Source organism: Melopsittacus undulatus, chromosome 5 (genome assembly GCF_012275295.1).
Source record: "Melopsittacus undulatus isolate bMelUnd1 chromosome 5, bMelUnd1.mat.Z, whole genome shotgun sequence".
NCBI classification, from domain to species: domain Eukaryota; kingdom Metazoa; phylum Chordata; class Aves; order Psittaciformes; family Psittaculidae; genus Melopsittacus; species Melopsittacus undulatus.
Window position 1 is genome coordinate 38904959 of NC_047531.1, and position 27397 is coordinate 38932355.

Below are 27397 nucleotides of genomic sequence, written 5' to 3' on the forward strand. Positions count from 1 at the left end.
AGTGCTGGGTTTTCAACTCTAGCCTGAGAACAACAGCAATAACACCACTGTTTTCACTTGTTGCTAAGTAATGCTTACTACAATCAAGGATTTTTCAGTCTCATGCTCTGCCAGTGAGGATGGGCACAGGAAACAGCAAGGAAGCAGAGACAGAACACCCGACCCAAGCTAGTCAAAGGGGTATTCCATACCACAGCACATCATGCCCATTATATAAACTGGGGAGTTACCCAGAAGGCCCAGATCACTGCTCAGATCAGGCTGGGCATCAGTCAGTGGGTGATCAGCAATGGTATTATGCACTGCTGTTGTTGTTTTCTTCTCCTTTTCCCCTTTTACTTTCATATCCTCTCCCCTTATTTCCCTTATTACTGGTGGTACTGGTTTTGTGTTATACCTTAGTTACTGGGCTGTTTTTTATCACAACCCATGGGAGTTACATTCTTTTGATTCTCCTCCCCATCCCTCAGGGATTGAGGGTGGGGGGTCAGGGGAAGAAGGGAGAGAGTGAGTGAGCAGTTGCATGGTTCTGAGTTACCAGCTGGGCTTAAACCACAACCAGCAAACAGATAAACACCCCCACACAACCCCCTCACCAAGATTCTAGTTATGAGGACAGGGGAAGGTAAGCAAGTGGTGTATCTTTAATACTGTTATTAACATTAAGATATCCAAACTACACATGTTCTTGCTTTCTGTTAAGTAAGAAAGCAATTCTTCCTCAGGGCACATACACACATTAGTAGACTACAAGTCATAGTATCACAGCACAATAGCAGAGTAATTAAATACAACAAGTTATGCATTAAAGGAAATAAGACTTAAGATAGATAGGTGTTAAAGGGAGCAGGGAAGTGTCCTTCAACTGATACATGAAGATATGCCAGTTTGCTAACAAGGCCATACAGAAATAAGTGGCAACAGAAGCAGAGAAGGACGGAAAGTATTTTATATTTCCCACAGTAATTTGGAAGAAGAGTGAGCAACATGGAAGAGGCATACAGGAAAAGCTTCAAACACCATATGTAATATGCAGAAACATTTGTTTATATGTATCAGGCATATCTGACTGAAACATGCTACCCTCAAAGTGTACAGAGTAGTGAAAACCACACTCAACAAACAGTTCTCATTTGAAAACCAATTATTTGCTATACTTTATATGCTACATTCAAAAAGATTTACTACTTTCATCCTGCTAAGCAAACAAGGTAGGACTTGTGCAGCAAAATACTCACCTGTTTTTCTTAAGCTTTGCTTCTGCTTCTGTTACCTGTTTCGTCACTACTGCTATTCTCCCAATTGCATCAACTTCACCATCAGAATTTGGAGGGGGCAAGCTGTTTTTCAGTGGATCAGACTTAATTAAGCGTTGCTTTTCACGACTGAAACAGATGTTAAAAGCAAAGTTGTTCAGTAGCTTCAAGATACATTTCAATGGGTACTACAAATAGTTTTAAAATCTTCAAAGAAGTAGGAGAACAAGATTTCAAGTTAAAAGGAAAACTACTTTCTGCAACTGCAATGGCAAGCAAACAACTAAGTCAGTTCAAATCCAAGGACTTTTTTAGACTCCTATACTGTCTCACTAAAAATTGAATGCGGGAAAAGCCTGAAGGTAATGGCAAGGTTTTCAAATTCAGGTTTCCTTCCAACCACAGAAATAGACTAGTAAAGGAATACAAAGAATATACAGTTTACATTAATAATTAAACTCAGTTGTACCTGGCAATCTCTTCTTTCAAGAGCCTGTATTCTATCTTCTTATCTTCTGGTAGAGCCTCTGGAGTTCTCATTGGATCATTTTCTTTTTCTGATTTTGGAGGGGCTTTGATTTTTGATGCCTGTTACAGTGAGGTTCAATTCAATACTAGTCACACTATATTAAAATACAGCTATTAAATTCTATTTTTAAGAGGCATCTCAGCACAAACTTAAGGCTGTTCAAGGCTAGTAAGATCTTTTAAAGCCAATACTTTTTCCTTAACGATGCACTGAATTTTGATTGAAAAAATTAAACTAAAACATTACATATTCTATTTCCAGGATGCCATCTTAACCAATAAAATTATTTTCATTAGCTTGTGGCAATCCATATTACATTGTAATGGTGCAGACAGGAGTAATGCAGTCACTCTTGCCCATTTCTAATGAAATCCAACATTTCTTCACCAAATTCTAAGGTTAAACTCCATATACAAAGCAAAATAATTAAAAATAAACCTCCTAAATGCTGACAGCTTACCTCAACATTTCTTCTTGCTTCTTTTATCATAGATTCTAGTCCTCCAAACACACTGCTAGTTGAGTTAGATGGCTCTCCATCAGACTCGCTATCATCTGAGTCATTTAATGTAACCACAACAGACTTGTGTTTTGGAAGCTGTAGGGAGAATGGAAGAAGTTTTATAGCAAGAAGTTAAAAGACAGATTTAACTAAGGACATATTTATTAGTAGAGAAAAAAAGAGATTACCTCCTTTTGTTATTGTAGCACAACACTATTGTATTGTAAGAAAAAGCCTCAGCATTTGTACTCCTCCACTACAAGATGGAGATAACACACCCATTTCTTGGAAATGAGACATAAAAGGCACTCCAACATTTTCAACCTGTTTCCAAGCATCTGCAGCATATTTAGAACTCTTTAGTCACAGCATACAAATCTCAAACCTTTGACTCCTATACTTCCCGAATTATTTCAATTGTAGTGAAAACGATCATCTGACATTTGCCAGCAATGTTGTTAAGTAACTGAAAGGTAACTATCAACCAAATATGAATTAAAATTATGGTGGTAGATGTATTAGAACTCCCTCAGATTTCTGCCATACAGCTGTGATGCCTTTTGTCCCAGAGTTATACTTAGCTGACCTTAGTGAGCTGCTCAGGCAGTTAAAATTGGCAGAACACCAACAGTGCATAAAGAACAAAGGAAACAAGATTAATCACTTTTTGACAACATCACTAACTGAAACAGCTCACTAAAGTTCGGATGACTGCCAATTCCAGCACAAAGAAAAAAGCAGACAACTTAATTTAGATTATTAACCTCAGATCTCTGGAATTAGAGCTTGAAGAGAAGTGACTAGCTCCCATTTCCAAAACTGCTCTCCCCATCTCCCAGTGTAGGTCTGGACAGTTACAGTTACATGTTCAACCTTTAGCTCAAGACAAGACCTCTTCAAAGCTTGGTCTTTCAAAAGCACACATCCCACAAAAAAAAAAAAAAAAACCTGAAATGAAAAATACCCAATTTCCACAATTGTTTCTTGTTTATATTCTCTTTCTAGACAGTTCTTAAAACAAGGATCGTATCTGCTACTTCTGAATGTGCTACAGCTGCATCATTTTCACACAGCCATAGCACAGGTAGATGAAATTTCGATCTATAAGACAGAACAAGGCACTAGTCCTCTCCTTACAAATACTCTGTAGCTCTATGGAAACCTAAGTTAATGCCACAAGGCCTTCCCATCTTCAGATGCCAAATACACCCCTTCAGTATCACTAGCTTTTAGTATTAAAAGACCAAACCTGCTAAGCTGCTTTTGGCACAGTTGTGTAGAGTAAACCATCTCTAACTGCTTTCCCCATTTTTCTTCTAGACTAAAAGCTGATAGTAGGGAAAGTAAAAATCCACTTTTCTCCAGGTGTTTATTCCCAGGTGTTATTTTCTGATGTGGTTCAGCAAAATGTTTAATCAGTTAGTAACACCAGGCAACTAATATCGCACTCCTTCTGCAAGATCAGCTTCTGCTGCAGAGGAACTATAGCCTCAGCTGTAATGCGGGATCTCTCTATAATGTTCCAAGACAGATTTTCAATTTGTAGTGAACAGACTCTGAGTATCCATGACTAGTTTGAAAAAGGGTTACCAGATGCCACTAAAAAAGCAAACCAGTATCTGTATCCTATTTCATTGAACAGAGGTCCTTAACTCCACACCCAGCTGATTCAAATACAAGGTATTAATCCATCAACTTTAACTGAGCAACAGGCACTGAATTTCCACTGCAGATTTTTTAACATTTAAATAAGAGAACAGCCGATAGGAGACTTTCATTATGTTACTAAGACAAACTAACAGCTCCCCAGTAACATGTGTTCTCTCTCATTTATTCAAGTCTCATGTTCCCTCATTAATGAATTACTTCACTCCCCTCGACTGGAGGGTTTCTTTTTAGAACAGGTTTAGTATTTAAGCAGAAGAACACAAGTAAGTTTAAATAAATGTGAAACAATGACAGAAAAGATATTAGCATGTCCAAATTGAAGAATTACTACAGTTATACCTAGAATTTAAAGTAGATTATGAAGATGGGTACAGACAAAAAACCCCACACCCATTCTAAGCTTAAGAGTGTAACTTTCATAAGAAAGGAAAGTAGGCCTTAGAATGATCAAAAAAAAATGAACACTCAGTTCTCTACTATCTTAAGGTTTTGGGTTCCCCCCCATTACAGCATCAGGTGACCATAAGTGATCATACAGTCTGTATTTTTGAGCAAGAAAGTTGTTGGCCAGCTATAGCTAGATTTGACAGTGATCTAGCAGTCTGAAAAATACTATACATTCATCCAAATTAGCAAAAACATTAGAGATGACATTCACTGACAGAAAAGCAAAGATATGGACTCAATCATACACAATGCATTAGAGAATCTGCAGGGGAAAGAGCTGTCACAAGCCAAGCTTTACAACATATGCTGTTAAAATAATCACAAATTAGCCTCTATGTATGGTTTACGGCCATAGTCAATTACATGGGCTTCAGTCTGGCCAATACAGTTTTATCAACACATTTCCAACAATCCAAGAAGACTGCAGACATCACAAATCAAATGCTAGCTGCACATACCTCCTGTGACCATTCATATGAAGGTCAAGTTACAAAATACAGCTTAAACTAATGTAATGAAGTCTGCTACTGCACGAGGAGGAGAATGCTTTCTCCTCAAGTCTTCCAAATGCATTCACAGACATGCCATCCACTAGCACTTCTGTGCCTGCTCTGATGCTCACACACTATTCACTGAAAAATTCCAACTCCCCCTAGAAGGAAAAATACCTTTTCCCCGACCCTAGGTTAGTCTTCTAACCAGTTTAGCACATTAACCAGGTTAAAGTGAGGTCTAGAGCATCAATCCTATTGCTTAAGAGAAAAGGAAGACACCACTTGGCCAAGAGTGGGAGAAAGAGCAACACCATCTCTTTTTTGGCAACATAGTGATTAGATTGTCTTAGCTACCACTGAACAGCATCCTTTAGTCTGTGTTAATGTGGAAAAGAATTTAATTGAACTATGTTTACAGTCTTTCCCAGTTCAAATGAGTGCTGGTATGTTTGATGCTCTCAAGCTGTATATTTTTACTTCAGTGTGGAATTCTGAAGAGCACACAGATTATTAAAGTTATGAATAATTCAAAATTTTAATGCTCACCATTCTGTGCTGCATCACTAGAAAACCTCAAACCTGCTGCTCACTTGAACTGAGGGCAATTTCAACTTATTTTCTTATTAATAGAAAAAAAAAACCAGTATTTTCTTACAGTGATCACTGCTCGTGGAAGCCTCGGTACTCTAACAAGCTTTGTATTTTGTACCCGTGGCTGAGACACAGTATTAATACTGACAGCGGTCAGATTGCTTCTTGGCACAGGCTGCAAGTTATCTGGAACAGGAGGGGACGATGGACCACTGTTACTTGACGTTTCCTAATAAAATAAAACAAAAATATGGTCATAAAAATATGCACTATGCAGAGCTAGTAAAAAAGACAAACATAAGCATAAAAGGGTGTTTGATACATGCCTTGGAAACTGTGATTTAGGCAGACTATCCAAACATATCAGACAAATCTTGCAATTCTTCAACAGTATCAAAAAAGGCACACAAGAACATGCCAGTTATTCACAAGTCAATTGCAAAAGATCTGTGACTTATTGAGGTCAAAACAATCCTTGTTTTTAAACACACAAACTGTTATTCTCACTCCAAAAACAAGCAGAACAACAAAAAAAAAACAGTTAACCTCTGGCAACTCCTTTTGCTAGGCTGTTAAAAGAGTGGCTTGTTTTCTGACAGCTGAACAAAAATAACCTTTTTTCTGCAGGAAACACAATCCCCATTTCCTTATACATACCCAATTTTTAGTACCTTGAAGTTTCATAATTCCTTCATAAATAAAAACCAAGCTATAATTTACAACTCAAATGATGTTCTGGGGTGGCTTTTTGTTCAGTTTCTTTTGGGGTGGCAAAGGGTGATGGAAATTCAGAGCCTTTTTTAAGTAATCAGAAAATCAGCATAATCTTACTTTTTTATTAATTTAATACTTAATATTAATTTAATTTTTTTAATCTTCACTTGGCATGTTACTTTTAATTTTGGTCAAGACTGCCATCTAGAGGTTTAGATTAAAAAAACAATGGAGTACCTCAGATCTGAAAGCTCGTTTGTTGGCTAAAGACTTGAGCAATTCTTCTCTTAAGAGCATCTCCTCTTCCTCTTCCTCATCAGCAAATGGAGGTTTTGGTGGCTGCTCAGGCTCTTCAGGGGGAAGTGGGGGAAGAGGTGGAGGTGGCTCAAGAGAAACACAAGAAATACCCTCGGCGTAAAGCTGGCTCAAAGATGGTACAGGCTGCTATAAAAACAAAAACAAGCGTTTGAAACACAAAAATTGCTATTACTTTATGATTTAGTAGAGATTGACATTATTTTATGGTTTAAAACTAATTCAAACTGCAGTGGATTTACTTCACTGTCAAAGGCCACTGCTGAACCGTTACTTACTCAAAGATAATGCAACCAGGTTACATTTGGATAATAAAGTAGTGCAGACATACAAACTACACATAAATAAGAATCGGAACCAGAGAAAGCCACAAAACCATGGCTGAACAGATAGGCTCCCACTGCTTGAAAAAGAAGTCCCTGAACAGTTTTATGAATTTGTCTTAGCTAACAAAATTACCATTTCCCTCAGTTAAAAATTCAGAAGCTGTCATGGCATGAAATGACAACTTTCTACTGCTTTACTAAGGCAGCTAACAGTGAAGAGAAGCCGTGGGGAAAAAAAATTCCCAAGACTAATTAGATTCCCAAGGGACTCTTACATGAGAAGACAGAAAGCATACAGTCAAAATTAAGGAAGTTTGAAAGGACAGATCAGCTACATTTTCGGCTGGTTTTCCCCTATGTAACAAGGTAACAGTTCAGAGAATAACCATATCTACATATGTGGCCTAGAGACAGGAGGCAAAGTTGCCTTGCACTAACAATTGCAATTCATTATTCTTCCTTATGTGCCTCAGGCAGTTTTTGCTTTCTGTTATGAAACTGCATAGCTCTAACAATGAAGAGAGAAATTTAATTCAAAAGGGAGAATTTAACAGGAATTTGATCTACCAAAACTTTGCTGTAATAGAGTTTTAAAAACGAAGTCTATCAGTTCAAGGGAATCACCAAATAGAGAACTGTATCAAAAACAGAATCTAAATTTAATTCTAACTTTAGCATTACAAATGAGATGTAATGAGAATTACCAACACTTAAGAAAAACCATGCTCCTTTCAAGGTTACTTACTGGAATTGGAGGTGGCAGTGGCAAGGAAATTGGTGGTACTGGAGGTGGAAAATATCCTACTGGACACTCGAAGAAAGGAGGCTGTGCTGGAGAAGAAGCTGTAGTTAAAACAAATTATTGAGCATAAGGAATCTGGCAGGTAATTACTAAACACCAGCTCATGCTTATAATTCAACTGGTTTAATGCAGCAGCAGCAAACGTTTTTACTACGCATCAATTTGAAAGGTAATACCAGACACAGCACAGTGCATTTATTTCTTACATACATGTACATAAAAATAGTAGTTACCTATCCTTTTTCTATTTTACATATGAAGTGCAGGTACACCTGAACAGTACTACAAAAGTAATGATTCAGAATCATTTAGCCCTCTTTGATTTAATTTGCAAAATCTACATTCTTAAATGAGGTATCTCAAGACATGAGTCTCCTGACTACTGGCCACAAAAATACAATGCAAACTGTGACAGAAGCAGACCAAATGCACAGCTGATACTGAATTCTGAAACATAAAACTAGAGTTTGAGATACTTCAAGAAGAGAAGATTTATGCAGTATGCGTGCCTGAAACAGCAGGTGCAGTATTTTAGCAAACTAATAATACATAAGGAAGGCTAGCAAGAAGGGACTAAAAATGAGGGGGAAAAAGGAAGAAAAAAGTATGGAAGATGAGAAGCAAGAGAATAAAGATGGCCAACAAAGCAGAATGCTTAATCATGCTTTTCTCAAAATTCCACATGCTGACTACCCCCAAAGTCAGGTTGCCAAGGGCCTTGGCCTGTCCAAGTATATTTGAGGATGGAGATGCCACATTTCTAGTTAATCTGCTCTAGTGTTTGACAATCTTCTGTAAAAGTTTTCCCTTGTATCTAATCTGAATTTATTTTGTTACAATTTAAGCACTGCCCCTTGTCCTTCTGTAGCCCACTCCACAGAGGTTACAGTTTGGCTCTGCTTTCTAACTGCCCAGTATGTAGGTGGAAACAGTAGCAAAAGCCTTCTTTAGTTTTCTCAACAGAAACCCAATTCTCCCAATTCCTGTCCATAAATCAAGTGCTCGAGCCTGCAGTGAACTTTATCAAAACAGGCCTTAGTCAAAAAAGCCCTTTGCTAGATTCCTAGTATGTCACTATCCTTCTTCTGCTATGAAACCAGAAAATCATACAGTCCTGTCAGTGCTCAGCAACCCATTACAATCATAGTACTACAACCTGCGCTGCAGATCACCTTTATCACCCAAAGTCACACTGCTGACTCACATTTCACTTAATGTTCATTGGAACACCTATTTTCATAATCCTGCTGTCTATCCAGTCAACACCAGAGCCCTTACTTTCTACACAGCTGCTTGGAAATGTAGAAGTATAAACTCCACAGCACTGCAATGAGAATGGTATAACCTCAAAGACCTTCATAATACCACCACATCAGAGATGGAGAACAAAGAGAGACAGCATTAAAACACGACAGAATTCACTCACCTTAAAATGTTAGTTCCGTAACTGCTACATTACAAAAGATTTTCCTTCTAAAATGATGATTCATTTCCTACTTTTTAACTATTGTTACCAATCAGCATACTAAAAAAAATTATATAAGTCTTACCTGGAGAGTTAGTTTCACTATCTGTATCCATAGCAACTTCATCATAATTATCATACTGATATATGCCTCCTGCACTCTCTGTAGACTGCTTATCCACCGATCGTCTCAAGTCTGTATCTGAGGACTAAACACACAAAAAAGCGTATTTTATTTAGCTGGTCTTGTGTTATTCTTTCAGCAGAAATCAATTAAAAGTAAATTTCAGGAAAAGGTCCTTATAATTTTGTCTAATTGTTTTATAAATACGATTTACTTAGTTTGTACAAAAAGCAAACTGAAGACTACCCTTTAATCAAGTCCGCTGTTGGTAGTAACTTGCCAAATTAACAGTTTTAAAACTGGATCTCTTGAAGGAGGGGTTGTCATGATAGACAGAAGCAATCTTTAAATACCTATCAGGTCATTATCTACCTGTAAATTGCAATGGCTAAATATGTATTTGTGAAACACTGAACGAGAATTAAATACTTTATTATTTCTGTTTAGCTGTCGTGGCAGTTACTAAGAGCACTTCAACCGCTCTTGTTAGAAACAATACAAAATTGCACAAGTATCATCTTCACTATGACAGCAGTTATGTGTGAAACATGTTCTGACTGTTCTATGACTGGTATTTCAGGTGGAAAATCCTTTAACTGTCCCAGAAGAGTCACATACCACACTGAAATGTGTCTAGAGAATGACAACTAATGTATCGGATTTTTTAGAGAATGCCTAACATTACACACATGCCAAACAATATTCAGTGAACACTGAACACAGGCAGAACAGGTAAGCATGACTTCTTAAGACTCCTCAATATGTATCTCTCAAAGGCATATAGTAGATGTTTGGGTAGCTTTTAGAATTCCTACTGTTTAAAACACTTTCAGCCTTAATTTTCCACTCATTATTATAAATGGGATTCCCCTATAACATGACCTCAAATCAGGGAGTGCCAATTCCCTTAGCTGTAGTTTCATTTTCCCTTATAGCATCAGTAGCTCCAAGCACTCGAAGCATCTAGCTGCAGCAGCTGTACTGCTCCCATGATGAAAGAATTATTGCTGACAGAGAAGTCATTTTCTTTGTAAGGTACCGATGTTTTAGAAATAGAACATTAGCAATTCAAGTGCCTTTTACTAATCTCAAGAGAATGAAGACAGTCTACAAGTGCAGCATGACCACTGCAGTAACTCTCCTCCTTCATAAATTTGACACAGTTGTGTCATCCTGTAATGAGGCTGAATTAATTATGTTTTGTGCCTGAACATATTTTGTACTTTGACAAACTAAAGTACCACAAAGAAACCAAATGCCAGATGACATTCTGAAAGAAGCAGGCCACTGAAGTTGTGTAGATGTAAGTCTGAAGATGTGGAGACAAAACTGCAGTCTAAGAGAAGAAAGCAAAGGAAATATGGTTGATTGGTTTGTGTTGAATTACAGGCTGCTTTTTGCTTGCAACATTCAAAATACTTTAGAAGGAAAATACCACTGACTTCCAAATATACAACTCACACAAAATTGATCTAACAAAATCCAAAGGGAATGCCTGTCTAGCATTGGATTAAAACACTGTGAACACTGAAATACTTTGAGCTTTTTCTTTTTTTTTTGTGGGGGGGAGGGGGGGGGTGGGGTGGGTAGGAGGAATGGAGAATGATGGACACACATGCGAGAGAACCAGTATGGGCAAGAAAGAAATCACTCAATCCCAAATATAACCCCTGAACACCATATAACAAATTTGTTACCCTGCTTCTTGATCTCCTCTTTCCTCCAATTAGCTTCATAAATCGATTGTACTGCTCCTCATGATTTGAGAGGTCCCTAATTTTCCTGATTTCTTCTTCTCTCTTTCTTCTCTCCTCCTCCTCCTCTTGTTTTCTCTGGTCTTCCTCTTTCTGACGCCTGTCTTGTTCCTTTTGCTGCTGCAGCTTCTTTGATGTCTTTGTCTGCTGTCTCCTCAAAGTTTGCTTGGCTTTAAATAAAAGGATATATCATTAACTTCACCTAAATGGTTCGTTCCCCCAATCCTAGATTCTTCAAGAGCTTTGTGCAGATAGAGTTTTAGAAGGATTAAAGTATCACTGCCCAATGTTTCACATTAGATGTTTTTTTCATTTCAGAGGCCATGCTATTCACAGCCATTTCAGCAACATTAAACTTACCTGTAACACTAGGTTTTTTTGTTGAATGTGCTTTTGTACTGGCTTTGACTTTCTGTGTTACACTTTTTGGCTTCGTTAATTTTTCTTTGCTTTCCTTCAACACCTGTTGCTCTTTCTGCTGCCATTTTTTACTAGCAGACTGAAGTGCAAGAAGCCTAAGTTGCAATTCAGACATCTCATCCTCATCATCATGCAGCTTCTTGAGAAAAGAAAGAATAAGACAGGAAGTCAAGAAACATTACAGAACTTTTTTTTAATATATCTTTCAAATTCTGTCCCAAATTTTTTACCAAGAGAAAGCTTAAAAATCCCACTGTACTGCTAAATGTCATTCATTAAGAATAGACTGTTTCTACTATTGAATCATTTCTGGACTGCAGTTTGGAAAAAAACCCATCAGAGTATTGTAATGCAATTACTCCTCTACATCCTCTACTCCTCTACTCCTCCATCTACAGAGGAATACTTTCTTACCTTTTCAGAAGTAACATCTGAACTGCTAGACTTTCGAACTGATGTTTCAGATGTTTTGTCTTCTGTACCTTCTAAAAGAAAAATATCACAAATTTGAGCACTGGTATGAAGTGTAAAGTACAGCAGTAGTTTTATGTATAAGAACACAATAACAAACATTAATATAAACTTGGCATGTCTGATGAAATTCACATCATCATGATGCCATGAGCCTAAGGCAAGATTTGCAATTTTCTAATTGTTCTGTCTTAAAGTGGAGACGTATTTCCTCAAGAACCAGTAAAAAAGATTTGCAGGCAAGGGGAGGAAGACTTCTTGCCATCTGTTTTATGCCACTACCTCGTATCAGCTGCTGTCCTGAGCATCTCATATTCCACCACCAGCTATTCTGAGTAACTGGTCAGTCTTTTGCAGCATTAAATATAGAATCATAGAATAGTTAGGATTGGAAAGGACCCTAAGGTCATCTAGTTCCAACCCCCCTGCCATGGGCAGGGACACCTAACACTAAACCATATCACTCAAGGCTTCATCCAACCTGGTCTTGAACACTGACAGTGATGAAGCATTCACTACCTCCCTGGGCAACCCACTCCAGTACCTCACCACCGTAACAGTAAAGAATTTCTTCCTTATATCCAGTCTAAACCTCTGCAGTTTAAGTTTCAACCCATTACCTATCACTTCATTAGTCCTATCACTACAGTCCCTAATGAAGAGTCCCTCCCCAGCATCCCTGTAGCCCCCCTTCAGATACTAGAAGGCTGCTATGAGGTCTCCACGCAGCCTTCTCTTCTCCAGGCTGAACAGCCCCAACTTTCTCAGCCTGTCTTCATATGGGAGGTGCTCCAGTCCCCTGATCATCCTCATGGCCCTCCTCTGGACTTGTTCCAACAGTTCCATGTCCTTTCTATGTTGAGGACACCAGAACTGCACACAGTACTCCAAGTGAGGTCTCACGAGAGCAGAGTAGAGGGGCAGGATCACCTCCTTCGACCTGCTGGTCACGTTCCTCTTGATACAGCCCAGGATACGGTTGGCTTTCTGGGCTGTGAGTGCACACTGAAGCTGGCTCATGTTCATTTTCTCATCGACGAACACCCCCAAGTCCTTCTCCACAGGACAATCATGAATTTCCTTTTTGCCCAACCTGTAGCTGTGCCTGGGATTGCTCCGACCCAGGTGTAGGACCTTGCACTTGGCATGGTTAAACTTCATGAGGTTGGCATCAGCCCACCTCACAAGTGAGTCAAGGTCCCTCTGGATGGCATTCCTTCCCTTTAGCGTATCAACCGAACCACACAGCTTGGTGTCATCGGCAAACTTGCCGAGGGCACACTCAATCCCATTGTCCATGTCAGCGACAAAGATATTAAACAAGACCAGTCCCAACACCAATCCCTGAGGGACACCACTCGTTACTGGTCTCCAGCCGGACACTGAACCGTTGACCACGACTCTTCGAGTGCAACCATCCAGCCAGTTCTTTATCCATCAAGTGGTCCACCTATCAAATTGATGACACTCCAATTTAGAGACAAGGATGTCATGTGGGACAGTGTCGAACGCTTTGCACAAGTCCCGGCAGATGATGTCAACTGCTCCACCCCTGTCCCTCACTTTTGTAGCCCCGTCATAGAAGGCCACCAAATTGGTCAGGCAGGATTTTCCCCTAGTGAAGCCATGCTGGCCATCACCAAGCACCTTGTTGTTTTTCATGTGCTCTAGCATGCCTTCCAAAAGAATCTGCTCTCAGATTTTGCCAGGCACAGAGGTGAGACTGACTGGTCTGTAATTCCCAGGGTCATCCATTTTCCCCTTCTTGAAAATGGGGGTTATATTTCCCTTTTTCCAGTCATCAGGAACTTCACCTGACTGCCATGATTTTTCAAATATGATGGCCAGTGGCTTTGCAACTTCATTCACCAGCTCCTTCAGGACATGCAGATGGATTTCATCAGGTCCCATGGACTTGTGTACATTCAGGTTCTTAAGATGGTCTCGAACCAGATCCTCTCGTACAGTGGGCCCAAGGTCTAGGTTTTCACAGTCCCTGCGTCCGCCTTCCAAGACTTGGGTGCTGCGGTCAGAGCCTTTGCTAGTGATGGCCGAGGCAAAGAAGTCATTCAGAACCTCAGCCTTCTCCAAGTCCTGTGTAGCCTGTTCTCCCGAAAGCTTCCAGAGGGGGCCTACATTGTCCTTAGTCTGTTTTTTAGCCGCTACATACCTATAAAATCCCTTCCTATTATCTTTAACATCCCTTGCCAACTTTAGCTCCAATTGGGCCTTAGCTTTCCTAACTTGGTCCCTAACTACCCTGACAACATCCCTGTATTCATCCCAGGCCACCTGTCCTTGCTTCCACCTTTTATAAGCCTCTTTTTTCCTGTGATTTTTTCTCAGCAGCTCCTTATCCATCCAAGGAGGTCTCCTGGCCCTCCTGCTGCACTTCCTTCTAGTCGGGCACAAAGCTGAATTTAAGAACACACTTGCTCTGTTCCATGCTAACATAAACAGAAGAGAATTATCCTACGGAAATACATAGTAAATAGTTATGCTTTCTTGCTAAACATTAAGATGTTGACGCATTAATTTGTTAAGTCTGCCCAAAAGCCATATATCCATCTGATTATTATATAGTGTATAGATATAGACACACTAAAGTATTACATTTTACATATACATAATGCTGTATACTATTACATAATTATTACAGTTTGAAGCAATTGATATAATTGATAGCAAAATTACAGATACACAACTCATGTATATAACCACATATATATGTTTATTTGCAGCAGGGGAAGGAAATAAATATTAAGAGAGAAGCTTAGAAATCTTTTCCTGTATTAGCCTTCCCTTAAAGAGAATTTCCTTCCCACAATTCAAATTGGTAAAAAAGGTTTCACTCTATGCTGCTTTCACTCTTCCTAACATTTTACAAAAGGTCATATTCAGAAAACTGTTGTTTAAACTATATATATATATATATATATATATATATATATATATATTATTATAGAGGACCTTATACCTAAACAAAAATGGCACATAGCTGATGCTGGAGGTCTTCCTGTTTGCAAATGCATGTATTTTTTAAAAGCACACATATAAGAGGAAGAAAACCAGTATCTAATACATGTGTGTATTCTAAAAGAAACTTACAAAAATTCATTACAGTTACCAAAGATCTTAACCATTCAGTCCATAGGATAGAATAGGGAAACACAGCTGGTACAGTAATTCCTGTAATGCAGATGAGACATATGCAGGGACACACTACACAAAATGAAATGTTCTTTCAGACAGAAGGCGTCAATACAGGCAGAACAGACTAAAGGGCAAGAAGGAAAGCAGGGAATATGGTAAAGCGTGTCAGAGCAGTTGAACCACAGAGAATTAATCCTAGCAAAAGACACAAACCTCCCTGACTTTAAAGACAAGTTCTTCAACTTGAACAGGTCTGGAGAAACACCCAGTACACCATTTAAAAACAAATGTAATGAAAAACAGATTTTGCTAATGCCTTAATATATGCATAATCAAGTAGAATACTTTCATCTGATACACATGGACCAGCAGTTACTAAAATCAGATGGGGTTTTCTATTTCAGAAGTTTGCATTACATTGTCAAAAGCAGTCATAAAATCGGTGTACTCTCAGATCATTCTTGTCATACATTTGAGTGGTATGCAAAAATTAAGATGCTTTTACAGTGCATATTATAGCATGTTTTTCACTATCATATGAACTGTATTTTTAACTTCAGTGCTTGTAACTTTTGACATGAAAAAAGGTTTTTATTTTTTTTTTTAAAGATTTTGTTTTTTAAAAGCTCTTTTACTCCTCCTGCCTTGCCATCTTCTCTTCCTGCAGGCTACTCATTTTAGTTCCATGGACAAGACCTGTTGTTTCCTTCATGTCTCCCATTAAAAAAGCTATATTACATGAGGTGGTTTGACTACCATTTACCAGTTTTCTCTTTGTTTCTTCAGAGGCTTTGTCTTCCAACTCTCATTCTGAAGCTACATATAAATCATTATGATTTCAGTGCTTTAGTCCTTCCTTTCTTCAAATTCCTAGTAATTACTCACCTGTATTTTTAATCCATCCATTTACTACTTTGTCTCTTCCCACTCAAATTGACAGTTTACATACACTGACAAACTAGCTAACACAAGATGGTGAGTTTAAGCTAACTACTCTACTTTGCGCAGACTTAAAAAGTAAGCTCAAGGACTTTTACCACAGCTCAGCTGGACATAACTTATTTCTTACTAAGTGGTTCATGCATCTGAGCAAGTGGTTCATGCATCTGAGCAATTATGACTTTTAGCCTGCAGTCCAGAACTACCTGGACAAGATACTAATTCTACCCTTTGGCTGCATGTTTTCTACAAATCCTTTCTATTTCTAGCCCATGATTTCTTCACTTGTTACAAATATCAGTAATGACCAAAATCATTCTGGTGAAAATCTCTCATAAAGGCCTCTTATACTAAGGAAAATGCATAAGACACAAAATGCAGAAAAATGTCTCTAAATGTTACCTTTTTATCGTAAACCCAAACAAAACATTTTGCTTCTGCAAAAATAACAAAGGCAAAAGAGACAGAAAGCTTTCACTGAAAGCCAATGATTTCTGCTGATATCAGCAACTAAAACCTTCAAGTCTTGTCCTCATGCTCTGTGCCAAGTATCAGTTACAAAACACACATTAGTTAAAAAAATTTAAAACAAACAAAACCAAACCAAAAACCTGCTTCCCAGGATGCTCACATAATTCAAGGAATTGAGTAAAGCAGAAGTAAATCAAATCTTTAACTTAAAATGTTTAACATTCCAATTCAAATTTTAATTGAAGTAAATTTTTCCCCAACACCTAATAAATATGGTATGCAATGGCAAGCAAAACAACTCTATAAGTATTTACCTTGGCCAGATTCTGTGACTTCAGGTTTTTGTGATGACTGCTTCGTTCCTTCTTTGCCTTTTTTTAACCTGCTCCTCTCTGCTGGAGTAGGCAGTTTTTGTCTGAGAGGTTTCAGTTCAAATGCCTGAAAGGCTATAACTGGAGGTTTCTCCTCAGGAGGTACTTCTTTTGCAGCATCTGTTGTAATACTGTTATTATCTACAGGTACTTGGTCCTCAGTGCTCACTGTTTTATCAGCATCTTGTTCATTTTCTTCCTTGCTGCTCAAAGCCAGTTTTTCATCCTTATTAATGTGCTCAAGTTCTAATTGTATCTGCTTATACTTCAACAGCAGATCCTCAAAACTTTCTTCCACAGAGTTTTCACTTTTAGAAGAGTAATTCTTTCTAGAGGGGGACCTTCCAAAAATTTTGGCTGAATTACTGGTCAAGAAAACTAAGACAAGAGCATGTGGCAATATTACCACTGAAGACTAAAATGAGACAAATAGAATTTAAAATTATTCCCATATATATAACTTTACCTTAAGGTTAGCTTGGAAAATATGCTTTATACAGATGAACAGCATGCACAAGATGCATTATTCTATATTGACAGCTTAAATAACCATTTTCTCTGACAATTTAAAACATCCTACTTATGACAAGAATTTCATTAATTGCTGATAAGTCATGTCCCTTGCTCACACCATCCTCCCAGAAACAACAGCTGTAATGCTGAGACAATTCCTTATCACAGAGTCAGACTTCCAGAGTTCATAACTCAAGTATTAACTTCCCATCTGACATTCTGAGAAGGGTCAAATTAATTCTCATTTTGCCCTTTCATAAAATGCTGAATGTAACCACAGCACAATTGCACACTGCACTAACTGTAGCTCAACAAATGAAGTAAGGCACAGAATCAATAACTGAAGGGAATAAAAAAGTAGCTAAAGTTTTGCAACCAAAACATTCAAAAAGCACTAAAAGAGGAAAGGCAATTACTAACTACTTAGAAAAGGTCTATATATGCCCAAGGGATAGATGCTCTTGACAACCTGTTGTCCAGCACAGGAAATTGAAATATTCTTAGGCAACTATCCAGAATAAAAGTTCTCACTATTAGAGGTTCACTTTCTCATACCTTGAAACCTGACACTTGAAAAAGCTAAATTATCCTGTAAAATAATCATGCTTGAGGGGAAATCTTTTAGGATACCCTATCAGGTTTAACTTATCACTGTGATAACAGCTGACTCACACCCAGTTATGCAAAATGCTTTTTAATCAACATCATCTCTTAATACAGGGAGCAAAGCTAACAGCTAAAACAGGTGTCCTCCAAATGTAGACCTAATAAATCTACAAGAATATAACTTTATATCTGTCTTCTGCTCACAATATGCACCAATAACTCGGATGCTTCATTATGTTAACTTCTAACACAAGTACAAAGAATCTAGACAGGTATCCTACAAAAGCAACTCCTGTAACATCACGAAATGTTTTCCTATACAATGCTCTCTTAAGCATCAGCACAAAAAGCAGAAACTAGTAAACTACATGAAATCCAGAAAGCAATCAAATAATCTAAAAATATGCTGAAAATAGCAAGAGGTGTATGCAGTAACTGTAACTCAACAAATGAGGTAAATCACAGAACACATTAAAACAAAAAACTGTGTAATAAACCTATTTGCCAAATTCACTTCCAACACATTTCTATTTAAAAAAAAAGTCTGACAATAATTAAGTGATTTAACAATCTATAATAGTAAGTCTCCTATTTAATATGAAAATACTTCAACAAATTCTAGAGTCATCTAGAGCTGGGTAACGAGACAAAGCTTTGAGACTTTTTTTGTGCTTGGGTTAATACAATTGCTAGAGCTCCCACAACAGTATTAATGAGAAACTGTGTTTCACTGTAGTGGTTCTACATATAAAATGCAAGACCACATTGAGTGCTATGAAAGGCAGACAGGCATATATACATTCAAATAATGGTTATCCTTTAATCAACAAACTATTCTTCATCCTACAACCAAAAAAGGAGAGCAACTGAAAAAACTGGTGGGTTAGAAGAGAAATGTACACTGTGAAGAGTTAGAATTCAACAGGAACAGAAAGTCACATTTTTGTCCCATATTTCAGGCTGAAAATTCCAGAATTCTCTATGGAAGGATTTCTGCAGAATGACTATCCAACATCTTCATGTTAAAGCTGCTAGGAATTAAAACAGAAAAGCCTGTTAAAAGCTAACACACAAAGAAAAGTAACCTGAGTTCCACTGGGTCATTTACTCCATTTATACATATACCCCTGCAAGGCGCTGTGCAAAGTATTAGTTCCAAGGATAAAGAATAAAAAGCCATCTCTCTCTTAGCAGACACACACACATTTCACTTTCCTGAAGAAATTCCAAATACTACTCCAGGCCACAAGACTCCATGTACCTGTTGATGTGAAGATCTCTTCTGAAGGCACATGCCCATGAACTACACCCCTACTCCATCAATAGTATCAACAACGGGTACTTGACTATTTAAGGATACTGTAATATTGAATCCTTTAGGTGTCAAGACTATGAAAAATACAGGAAAAAACTTATACTAAATGAAAATCATGGCCACTCCTTAACTATATGATCCATAAACAACTGTATGTCACCTACTAAAGAGCAATAACATTAAAACTTTATCACTTTTAAACAGAAGAATGCACAAAAGTACTGGGGAGCAGGTAAGATTTCTTAATTTCCTTTTTTGGTCTGAAAATGGAATTACTGGTTTCTGAATGATTTTTTAATTAAAATGGAGGAGACTCCTTGTCATATTAACAAACTTTGCAAGGTCTGCTTAGGATGATCAATATTACTGCCCTGCAAATTACTTGTTACACAGAGAGCAAGCATTTTCTGGTATTCAGCACAACACTGCAAATTAAGATATTTTAGAATCCATTTTCAGCACTAGAACTGTCTTACTGTGCAACCCTGGCCAAAACACATCTTCCCTTGCTGCTTCTCAATGTCAGACCTTCCAATGAACAGTTTTTATTACGACTTCAGTAATTCAAGAATTTTATCGAATCAGACTGACTAAAAGCATCTCTTTTATCTCTAGTTTACATAAATCACCAACATTTTTAAAAAATCCTACCATGGATAAATAAACCTTGTATCTAAATTAACACAATGATCCAAGGAGTGGCTTTCAAAGCCTTAAGCACTGGCATGAGTAGGAAAAATTCCTGTTCCTGAGATCAACCAGCAGAGTCAAACAACACACATCCTTTGACTATTGGTACAGAGGACAACAAAACACTAGGATTCTGGAGAACAGGTTTTAACCACTAGTTTCCTCTCAGTGTTTTTTACGCTTGTCTATGGTTTCAGTTAGGCAAAAATACAGTTACATCAAGTTTCAGTATCAGGGTGCCCCTAAATTAGACTCAGCATCAGTTCTTCCTGTCTCTTCCACAGAAAACCTAGAAAATTAGGTATTTTAATAATGTCACTTAAGCAAGTCTAAGAGCAATTTGCAGAGAATATCCTACGCTGAATGCTGGGGGTGGCTTTATAGAGAAATAGGCATTTCCTACATCACCCAAAACTCCCATATAAGCCACATCCTCTGTATACAGACCTAGTTCAATTTAAACTTCAGCTATATGTAACAGCCTCTGAAGGGCTGGAAGCACAAATGGAATAACAGTAGATCCTTTATTGCCCAATGAGGGAAATTAACAAGCTTAGGGGTTTAGCTTTACAACCAAGCCACTTTAATTATACGCATTAAAACTACAACACTGACTGACCCCGCTTCACAATATTCACACTTCGGGCTAAAAAAGCAGCCACTTCGAATCCAATCGGGTAAGCCTTTGTTCCAGGCTATACTTTTTTCCTACACGGGACTGATCAGCCAGGTTGCAAGTCAGGTCACAGCAGTAATCCGGCTTCCCAACAGGCTCTCCTTGAGTAGCAGGGCCTGCTTCCTGCCCCAGCCAAGCCCTGGGGCTAGAAGAGAAGCCTCCTTCTCTATAGGAGTCCTAGTGCCAAAGCCGGAGGGCAGAGCGTCCCCTCCCACGGCTTTCGGCCACGTAGCGCGGTACTGGCACTCCCAGACCCACCCCAGCAGCACAGCGCCTCCAGCCTCCGCTCCCCCTCACGTCTCAAGGATACATTTTCGCGGTGAGGGCTCCCTCCAGCCCTGGCCGCTACCGAACCCGGCACCGCCTCCCCCTACGGGCGGCCTCCCCGGAGGGTTGCCGCCCCGATCGCCGCCGCCTCGGCTCCTACCCCAACGACCTCCGCCCCTGTAGGGCCGGCCTCGGAAGCGGAATCGGTCCAGGGCATTGTGGCTGCGCTCCCAGAAGGAGAGCCGGGGGCCCGTGTCGGAATGCGATCCCGACGGCATCCGCGACGCCGGCATGGGCGGCGGATGGGAGCGGAACGAGTCCTTGGGCCGATACCCGCCGTGGCCGTGCGGGTGTCCCATCTCCGGCGGGGGCTGGTGCCGCGAGCGGGGGAAGGGGCGCCCGGAGGAGGAAGAGAGGGACATGCCCCCGCGGAGGCCGGGAGGCGGCCTGCGCCTCGAGTAGGGCCTGCTGCTGACGAGGCCGCCGCCGGGCTCATAGCCGTAGGGCCTAAAGCAGTTGTCATCGTCGCTTATTTCGCCGTCTTCCAGTTCCCCTTCTTCCTTCGGGGAGAGCCTGCTACGATCCAGCGCCGCCTTCGTAGGCGCGGCAGCCGCCTCCGCGGCAGCCATGGCGCCCAGGCCAGCGGTCTCGTCGAAGCAGAGCGCCGTGCGGCCCGCCCCAGCCACTCAGTCGGTTTCGCTTCCTGCGCGGAGCGGGGTGGGGTGAAGCAGAACACAGCGTGGCGTCCGCCCCGCCCCCTACGGACTATCGCGAGACCACACCTAATTACCCATACGCGGAGGAGGGAGCCAGGATACGTAGGGCAATAAAGGAGGGGGGAGGGAGGCGGGGAGCGCTGGGTGTCCTGGGTAATGTAGTTCCCACTGCCGGACACAGCCGCCTATGGTAGGGGGCGGGGAAAGCCTGCGGCTCAGCCTATAGCGGGGCAGTGGCGGGAGCCAATGAGGCTTTGACTCGCCATGTTGGTAAGGAAGGCCGCCATCTTGTGGAAAGGAGCTGTCTGCCTAATAAGGAGGATGGCGAAGAGGCGTTGACTGGCTCTATAGCTATGGGTTACGCTGTTTTCTACCCTAAGAGTGTTAATGTCAGCCTCTTTTAGCACTGTCCGAAGTAGCGTCAACTGTTGCACTCCTGGGACACAGGTCTTCCTGGGGGCTTGTGGGTGCTTGTTCCCCTGAGCCACAGCCCTTCCTCCACTGTTGGGGGCCGTATCCTGCAGCCCCCACCAAATGGCACACAGGCTTACAAAGAAGGGAAAGGAGTGGGTGTGCTGGCAGTGCCCAGTACCCTGCTGTACATCATTAGCCTGCTAGCTGCCTCCCAGTCGCTCAACTGCTGTTACATATTTAAAGGATGTTTCTGAGAAGCTTTCCTGACCTCGATTCAGAGAAATTTCCAGGAACTCGCTAACAACGTTCAAGTTGACAAGCAGGTATTCTTTATTGCGGTGCCAGGAGACACAGGGGATCACTCCTAGCATGTCTCGTCCAAGCATCAACCAGGCTGTGATTATATTGTCCCTAAACATACATATTCATTAGATTATATCCATTATATCATACTTCTAGAGAATCCCTCCCACATGTGCACTAAAATGTGGTAGTGGGCTTTGTGATCCCTGTTGGTTATTTCATCATCACTTTGTTTTAGGATCCTTATGATATCAGTAACCACCAGGGGGTTCTGCAAAGCTTATCTTAGTCATTTCCTTTTCTCTGTAGTTGCTAACAAAGCCTAATGGCCTTGAAGTTACTTATCTACAACCCTATTCTTCAGTCAACCCCATTCTTCACCCTATTCTTCAATCAACCCCATTCTTCAATCCCTCCTTTTCTTGTCCTATTGCAAATTCTTTTGCAACTGTAAATCCAGATTATGACTGATGCACTCTCACATGTGTGGGTCCTGAAGACTCAATATCTTTGGCTCTGGTGATTTCTTGACTCTTTGATAGTGTATCTTCACTGCTGTAAAGGTAGTCAATAAATCTGGTATGGTCCTCTCCACTCCTCTTATATGGGATCACCTGCAAAATTCTTAATATAAACCCAGTCACCTGGCTTAAAAGGATGAATAGGATAATCTAAACCTCTGGCCCTGATCCCTAACACTGCTGTTTATTTCTTTTTTCCCAGGTTTACCAAGAACTGTTGAAGGTGTCCTACTTCTTGAAGGCTCTCTCCTTTAAATTGAGATTGATATGGCCTTCCATATATAATCTCAAATGGGCTAATTCCTTCCTTTGACCAAGGTTTTGTTCTGATTCTCAATAAGGCCAATGGTAATGCTTGATACCAATATAACTTAGTTTCTTGACAGATCTTTCCAGGTTGCTGTTTAATTAAGTGATTCATTTTTTTTTTCACTTGCCCACTGGCCTGAGGTCTATATGGAACATGTAATTGCCAATCTATTTCCAATTTCTTGCTGATTTCTTGTAGAACTTTTGTACTGAAATGCATACCGCAGTCAGAGGAGATAGTCGCTGGTACCCCAAAAATGAGGTATTATTTCATTTAATAGCACCTTAATCACTTGGTTTGCATTATTTGCCCTGCAAGGGAATGTTTCTGGCCACCCTGAAAAAGTATCTGTCAATACCAACAAATATCGATAACCTTCTTTCCTAGGTAATTCAGAAGAATCTATTTTCCACTGTTGTCCCAGATAATTCCCTTTTCCAGTTGTCCCAACCTGATTCCTGTTTTCAGTCTTTTTGTTTTGTTCTTGTATCAAATTCCATAATCGATTATAGGGGATCAGTACTCGCCCATCAGGTATTTTTATCCAACCCTTTTCATTTTCCTGTCCTTCCGAGTCTTCAGTTAGCTTCATATCTTCTTTAGAGTACCTAGGTTTATTTTGCTCAGTTACCAGTTTACCATCAGGAATTAAGGACATAACCTCAACTCCTGTTTCTGCTGCCTGTTTAGCCTCAGGATCAGACAGATTATTTTCAATCTCTTGATCACAGTTACCTTTTTGATGTCCTTTACAATGTATGCTAGCCACTTCATTAGGTAATTGTACAGCTTCTAACAATCCCAGAATTTCCATTGCATGTTTAATTTGTCTTCCCTGGGTTCAAATTAGTTGAGCCTTCGGTTTAGATACCAGGTGTCCATTTAGCCCTAGAAAGTTTAACAGTTCTGCAGTCCATTGAACACATTCTCTCAGTTTCAGTAGCAATTAACAGGTCATCAACATACTCTGGTAAAGTTCCTGTCTGGGTGGGTGACTCCCAGGATTCTAATTCTAGTGCCAATTGATTTCCCAAAATGGTGGGACTGTTTTAAAATCCCTGAGGTAACACTGTCCAAGTGAGCTGTGTCTTCCTTCCTGAATCAGGGTTTTCCCATTCAAAAGCAAATAAATTTTTAATTCCTTTGGCCAGGGGCAGACAGAAAAATGCATCCTTTAAGTCCAGAACGGTAAACCACTTCTGATCATTATTCAGTTTAGTCAATAAGGTATATGGATTAGCTACTACTGGATGAATATCCACACTTTTGTTGATTGCTCTGAGATCTTGAACTAATCTGTAACTTTTCCCATCAGATTTCTTTAATGGCAAGATAGTATTATATTCTGATTCACATTCAATTAATTATCCATATTTTCAAAATTTATTTCCTTGATTCCCTTTGGATACTCCAATTTTAAGGCATATTGTTTTATTATAATTGGGCAAGCCCACCTTTTATTTCTACTTCAGTAGGCAAACCATTTTTTTCACCTTACCTGGAACTTCACATGCCCATACTCCCAGATATACCTGATTAAGGATTTATTCTATTTCAGGGAGGTCCTCCTGTTTGCTTTTCTGTTGAATTAAAGATAAACTCAAAACTTCAATTAATTGATATTTTTTTGACTCTTAATTCCATTTTGCCTTCTTTAAATGTTGCTTCTTGCCCTAATAAAGATTTTAGAGAATTTGGCATACATAAAAATTTATGCATTCTTATTTGTTTTCCCAATTTATACTCAAAAGGTTTCAGAAAGAATGCTTTTTTTTTCTTGGTGGCCTGTAGCTCCCACATCTGTAATAAATTCTTTTTCCCTCTGATTAAACACCAAATAAGTTGCTTCTGTATCCCTTAAAAAATCCATTTCATTTTTTCTAGTCCCTAGCTTTAATTTAACCAGTGGATCTGCTAAGGTAGATTCCCCAGATCCCCTGTCAGTCTGGCTCTAATTCAGTCACCAGAGCCACTTTGTGGGTATTCTTTTTAGGACAGTCTCACTTCCAACGTCCAAATTCCTTACAGTATGCACACTTCACTCTTTCACCTCTGCCTGACATTCCTCCTCTACCTCTGCCTTGTCCTCTCACTTCAATGTCTACTTGTCCAAAGGCAGCCCTAGCAGCCATGGCTATAGCACAACACAGCTTTTTCTTCTCTACCTATTCCTGATTTCTACACACTCTCCATGCTTCTTTAACATTCTCTGGTCCTTCTGCTCTGTTGCCAGTGACAGCACCCTCTTCCTCCTTATCAATAACAGATGGGGCAGATGCCGAGGTGCTCCTCTCGGAGGTACCTGTGATACATTATCCTCCAAACTATCTTCCTCATTACTCTGGTTTCTTTAACTTTAAACATCATTCCCCCAATATCACAAGCTGAACATCTCTCCAGCGTAGCTTTCTGGTTTTCCCTGTCCTTTTCCAAAGCCAAAATTAAGGGATCTGGTGGAGCTATATGAATTTCGCATTGTGTCTGCCATTCCCGGTGGTTTCTTAAACTGAAAAACATATCTGCATACATTACTTCATCCCATTTGCCTTGCCGCCTTAAAAATAACATTAATTGCAACAACACATTATAATTCAAAGTCCCATTTTGGGGCCAGTTTTCCTGATCCTCCAAGGTATATAATGGCCACCATTGGTTACAATATTTCATTAAAGCTTTTTTATTTACTGAGCCCCTAGAGGATCCTCCTTTCCAATGAGCCAGAATACATCCCAAGGGGCTCTATTACTTCTCTGCTCTGCTGATTTTCTTATACACACACAGGACCCCAAACATTCCACTCACTTGCTCACAATTTTTAAAACAAAACCCAAAACATGCACTGCGTACAAAATGCTAATTAGCAGCACAATAAAAATAAAAATGGTTCGTCATCCATTAATTACTCAAGCACAGCATCAAATACTGGCTTTCAGAAATTGGTCAGACACCAGAAAAATACAACCGCGTTCCCACATGTGACGTCTCCTATGCCTTTCAGAACAATTCAGAATACATACCTGCCTACCAAACAGATGCTAGCAGCGGGTATACGCTTTTACCTACGAGATATTCCTACCCCTATTTACGGAAGGCTTTCTTATTCATGCTTTCACCTTACAGAATATTAACCACATTCCTGCGTTCCTGCATTGGACGTCTCCTACACCTTACGGAACACTAATCAGCATTCCTGCATAGGACGTCTCCTATGCCTTACAGAATGCCATAAAATAAAATAATCAAAAGAATACCTTTACAATGACGGTGATGGTCCTTGTCTGCTCCCGCAGTGATCCAAGTGAGTTGGGGAGTCCCTCCAGGAAAATTTGTCCCAGGGGCCCTAGCGAGCCTTGTCCTCAGCAAGACCTGCAGCTGAGCAGAGAGTGTCCCATCTGGGGTGCCAAACCGATTCAGAGAATCTCCAGGAACCCGCCAACAAAGTTGTAAGTTAAAAAGCAGGTATTCTTTATTGCAGCGCCAGGAGACACGGGGGATCACTCCTCCTAGCATGTCTCGTCCAAGCATCAACCAGGCTGTGATTATATTGTCCTTAAACATACATATTCATTAGACTATATCCATTATATCATACTTCTAGAGAAACCCTCCCACATGTGCACTAAAATGTGGGTAGTGGGCTTTGTGACTCTTGGTGGTTATTTCATCATCACTTTGTTTTAGGATCCTTGTGATATCAGTAACCACCAGGGGGTTCTGGCAAAGCATATCTTAGTCATTTCCTTTTCTCTATAGTTGCTAACAAAGCCTAATGGCCTTGAAGTTGATTATTTACAACCCTATTCTTCAAATCAACCCCATTCTTCAATCCACCATATTCTTCAGTCAGCCCCATTCTTCAGATCAGAGTTGTGCATATGGAATTTCGAGTGTGACTGAACATGTGGAGCATGACTTAGACTTATTGGAAAAGGCAGAAGAGAATACTCAAAAGCTTCCAAGACATACAAGAAAGCTGGAGAGAGAAAATCTGCGAGGGATTAGGGTGAATTTTGTTAATGGATAACAGCACTGGTTAGCACTGTATTAGCTGTGTTAATCTTTTGGATAATTCTCTCGATCCATTCTTGTTTAAAAAGGCAGCTAAAGAGCAAGACTGCATGGAATGGCATGAGCACACAAGCAGTGGCCAGTCAGCAAGAGGAGCAAGAATGAATTCCGAAGACGCCCGCTAAAACCAAATGACTGCCACCAGCGGGTAATCCAAATAAATATTTCAGTGTTGGACTGAAAGGG

At 39.9% G+C, this 27397-nt stretch overlaps 1 protein-coding gene across 3 annotated transcripts in view; it reads right to left on the minus strand.

Moving 5' to 3' along the window:
• ZFC3H1 (zinc finger C3H1-type containing) overlaps window positions 1-21557 on the minus strand; it is a 42561-nt gene extending 21004 nt beyond the window's left edge. The window contains exons 1-12 of one of the 3 annotated variants that reach the window (XM_034062777.1): window positions 20923-21557; window positions 16756-17169; window positions 11822-11892; window positions 11348-11546; window positions 10931-11157; window positions 9195-9318; window positions 7588-7673; window positions 6439-6645; window positions 5552-5716; window positions 2246-2383; window positions 1726-1844; window positions 1239-1385 (exon numbers count right to left, since the gene is read on the minus strand). In XM_034062777.1, coding sequence (XP_033918668.1) covers window positions 1239-1385; window positions 1726-1844; window positions 2246-2383; window positions 5552-5716; window positions 6439-6645; window positions 7588-7673; window positions 9195-9318; window positions 10931-11157; window positions 11348-11546; window positions 11822-11892; window positions 16756-17169; window positions 20923-21508 — 2483 coding nt within the window. In that variant the 5' untranslated portion in view covers window positions 21509-21557. Of the gene's footprint in view, window positions 1-1238; window positions 1386-1725; window positions 1845-2245; window positions 2384-5551; window positions 5717-6438; window positions 6646-7587; window positions 7686-9194; window positions 9319-10930; window positions 11158-11347; window positions 11547-11821; window positions 11893-16755; window positions 17170-20922 lie in introns of all 3 variants that reach the window. The other 2 variants (XM_034062776.1, XM_034062775.1) reach the window with 2 other exon arrangements.
• Window positions 21558-27397: the final 5840 nt, after the last annotated feature.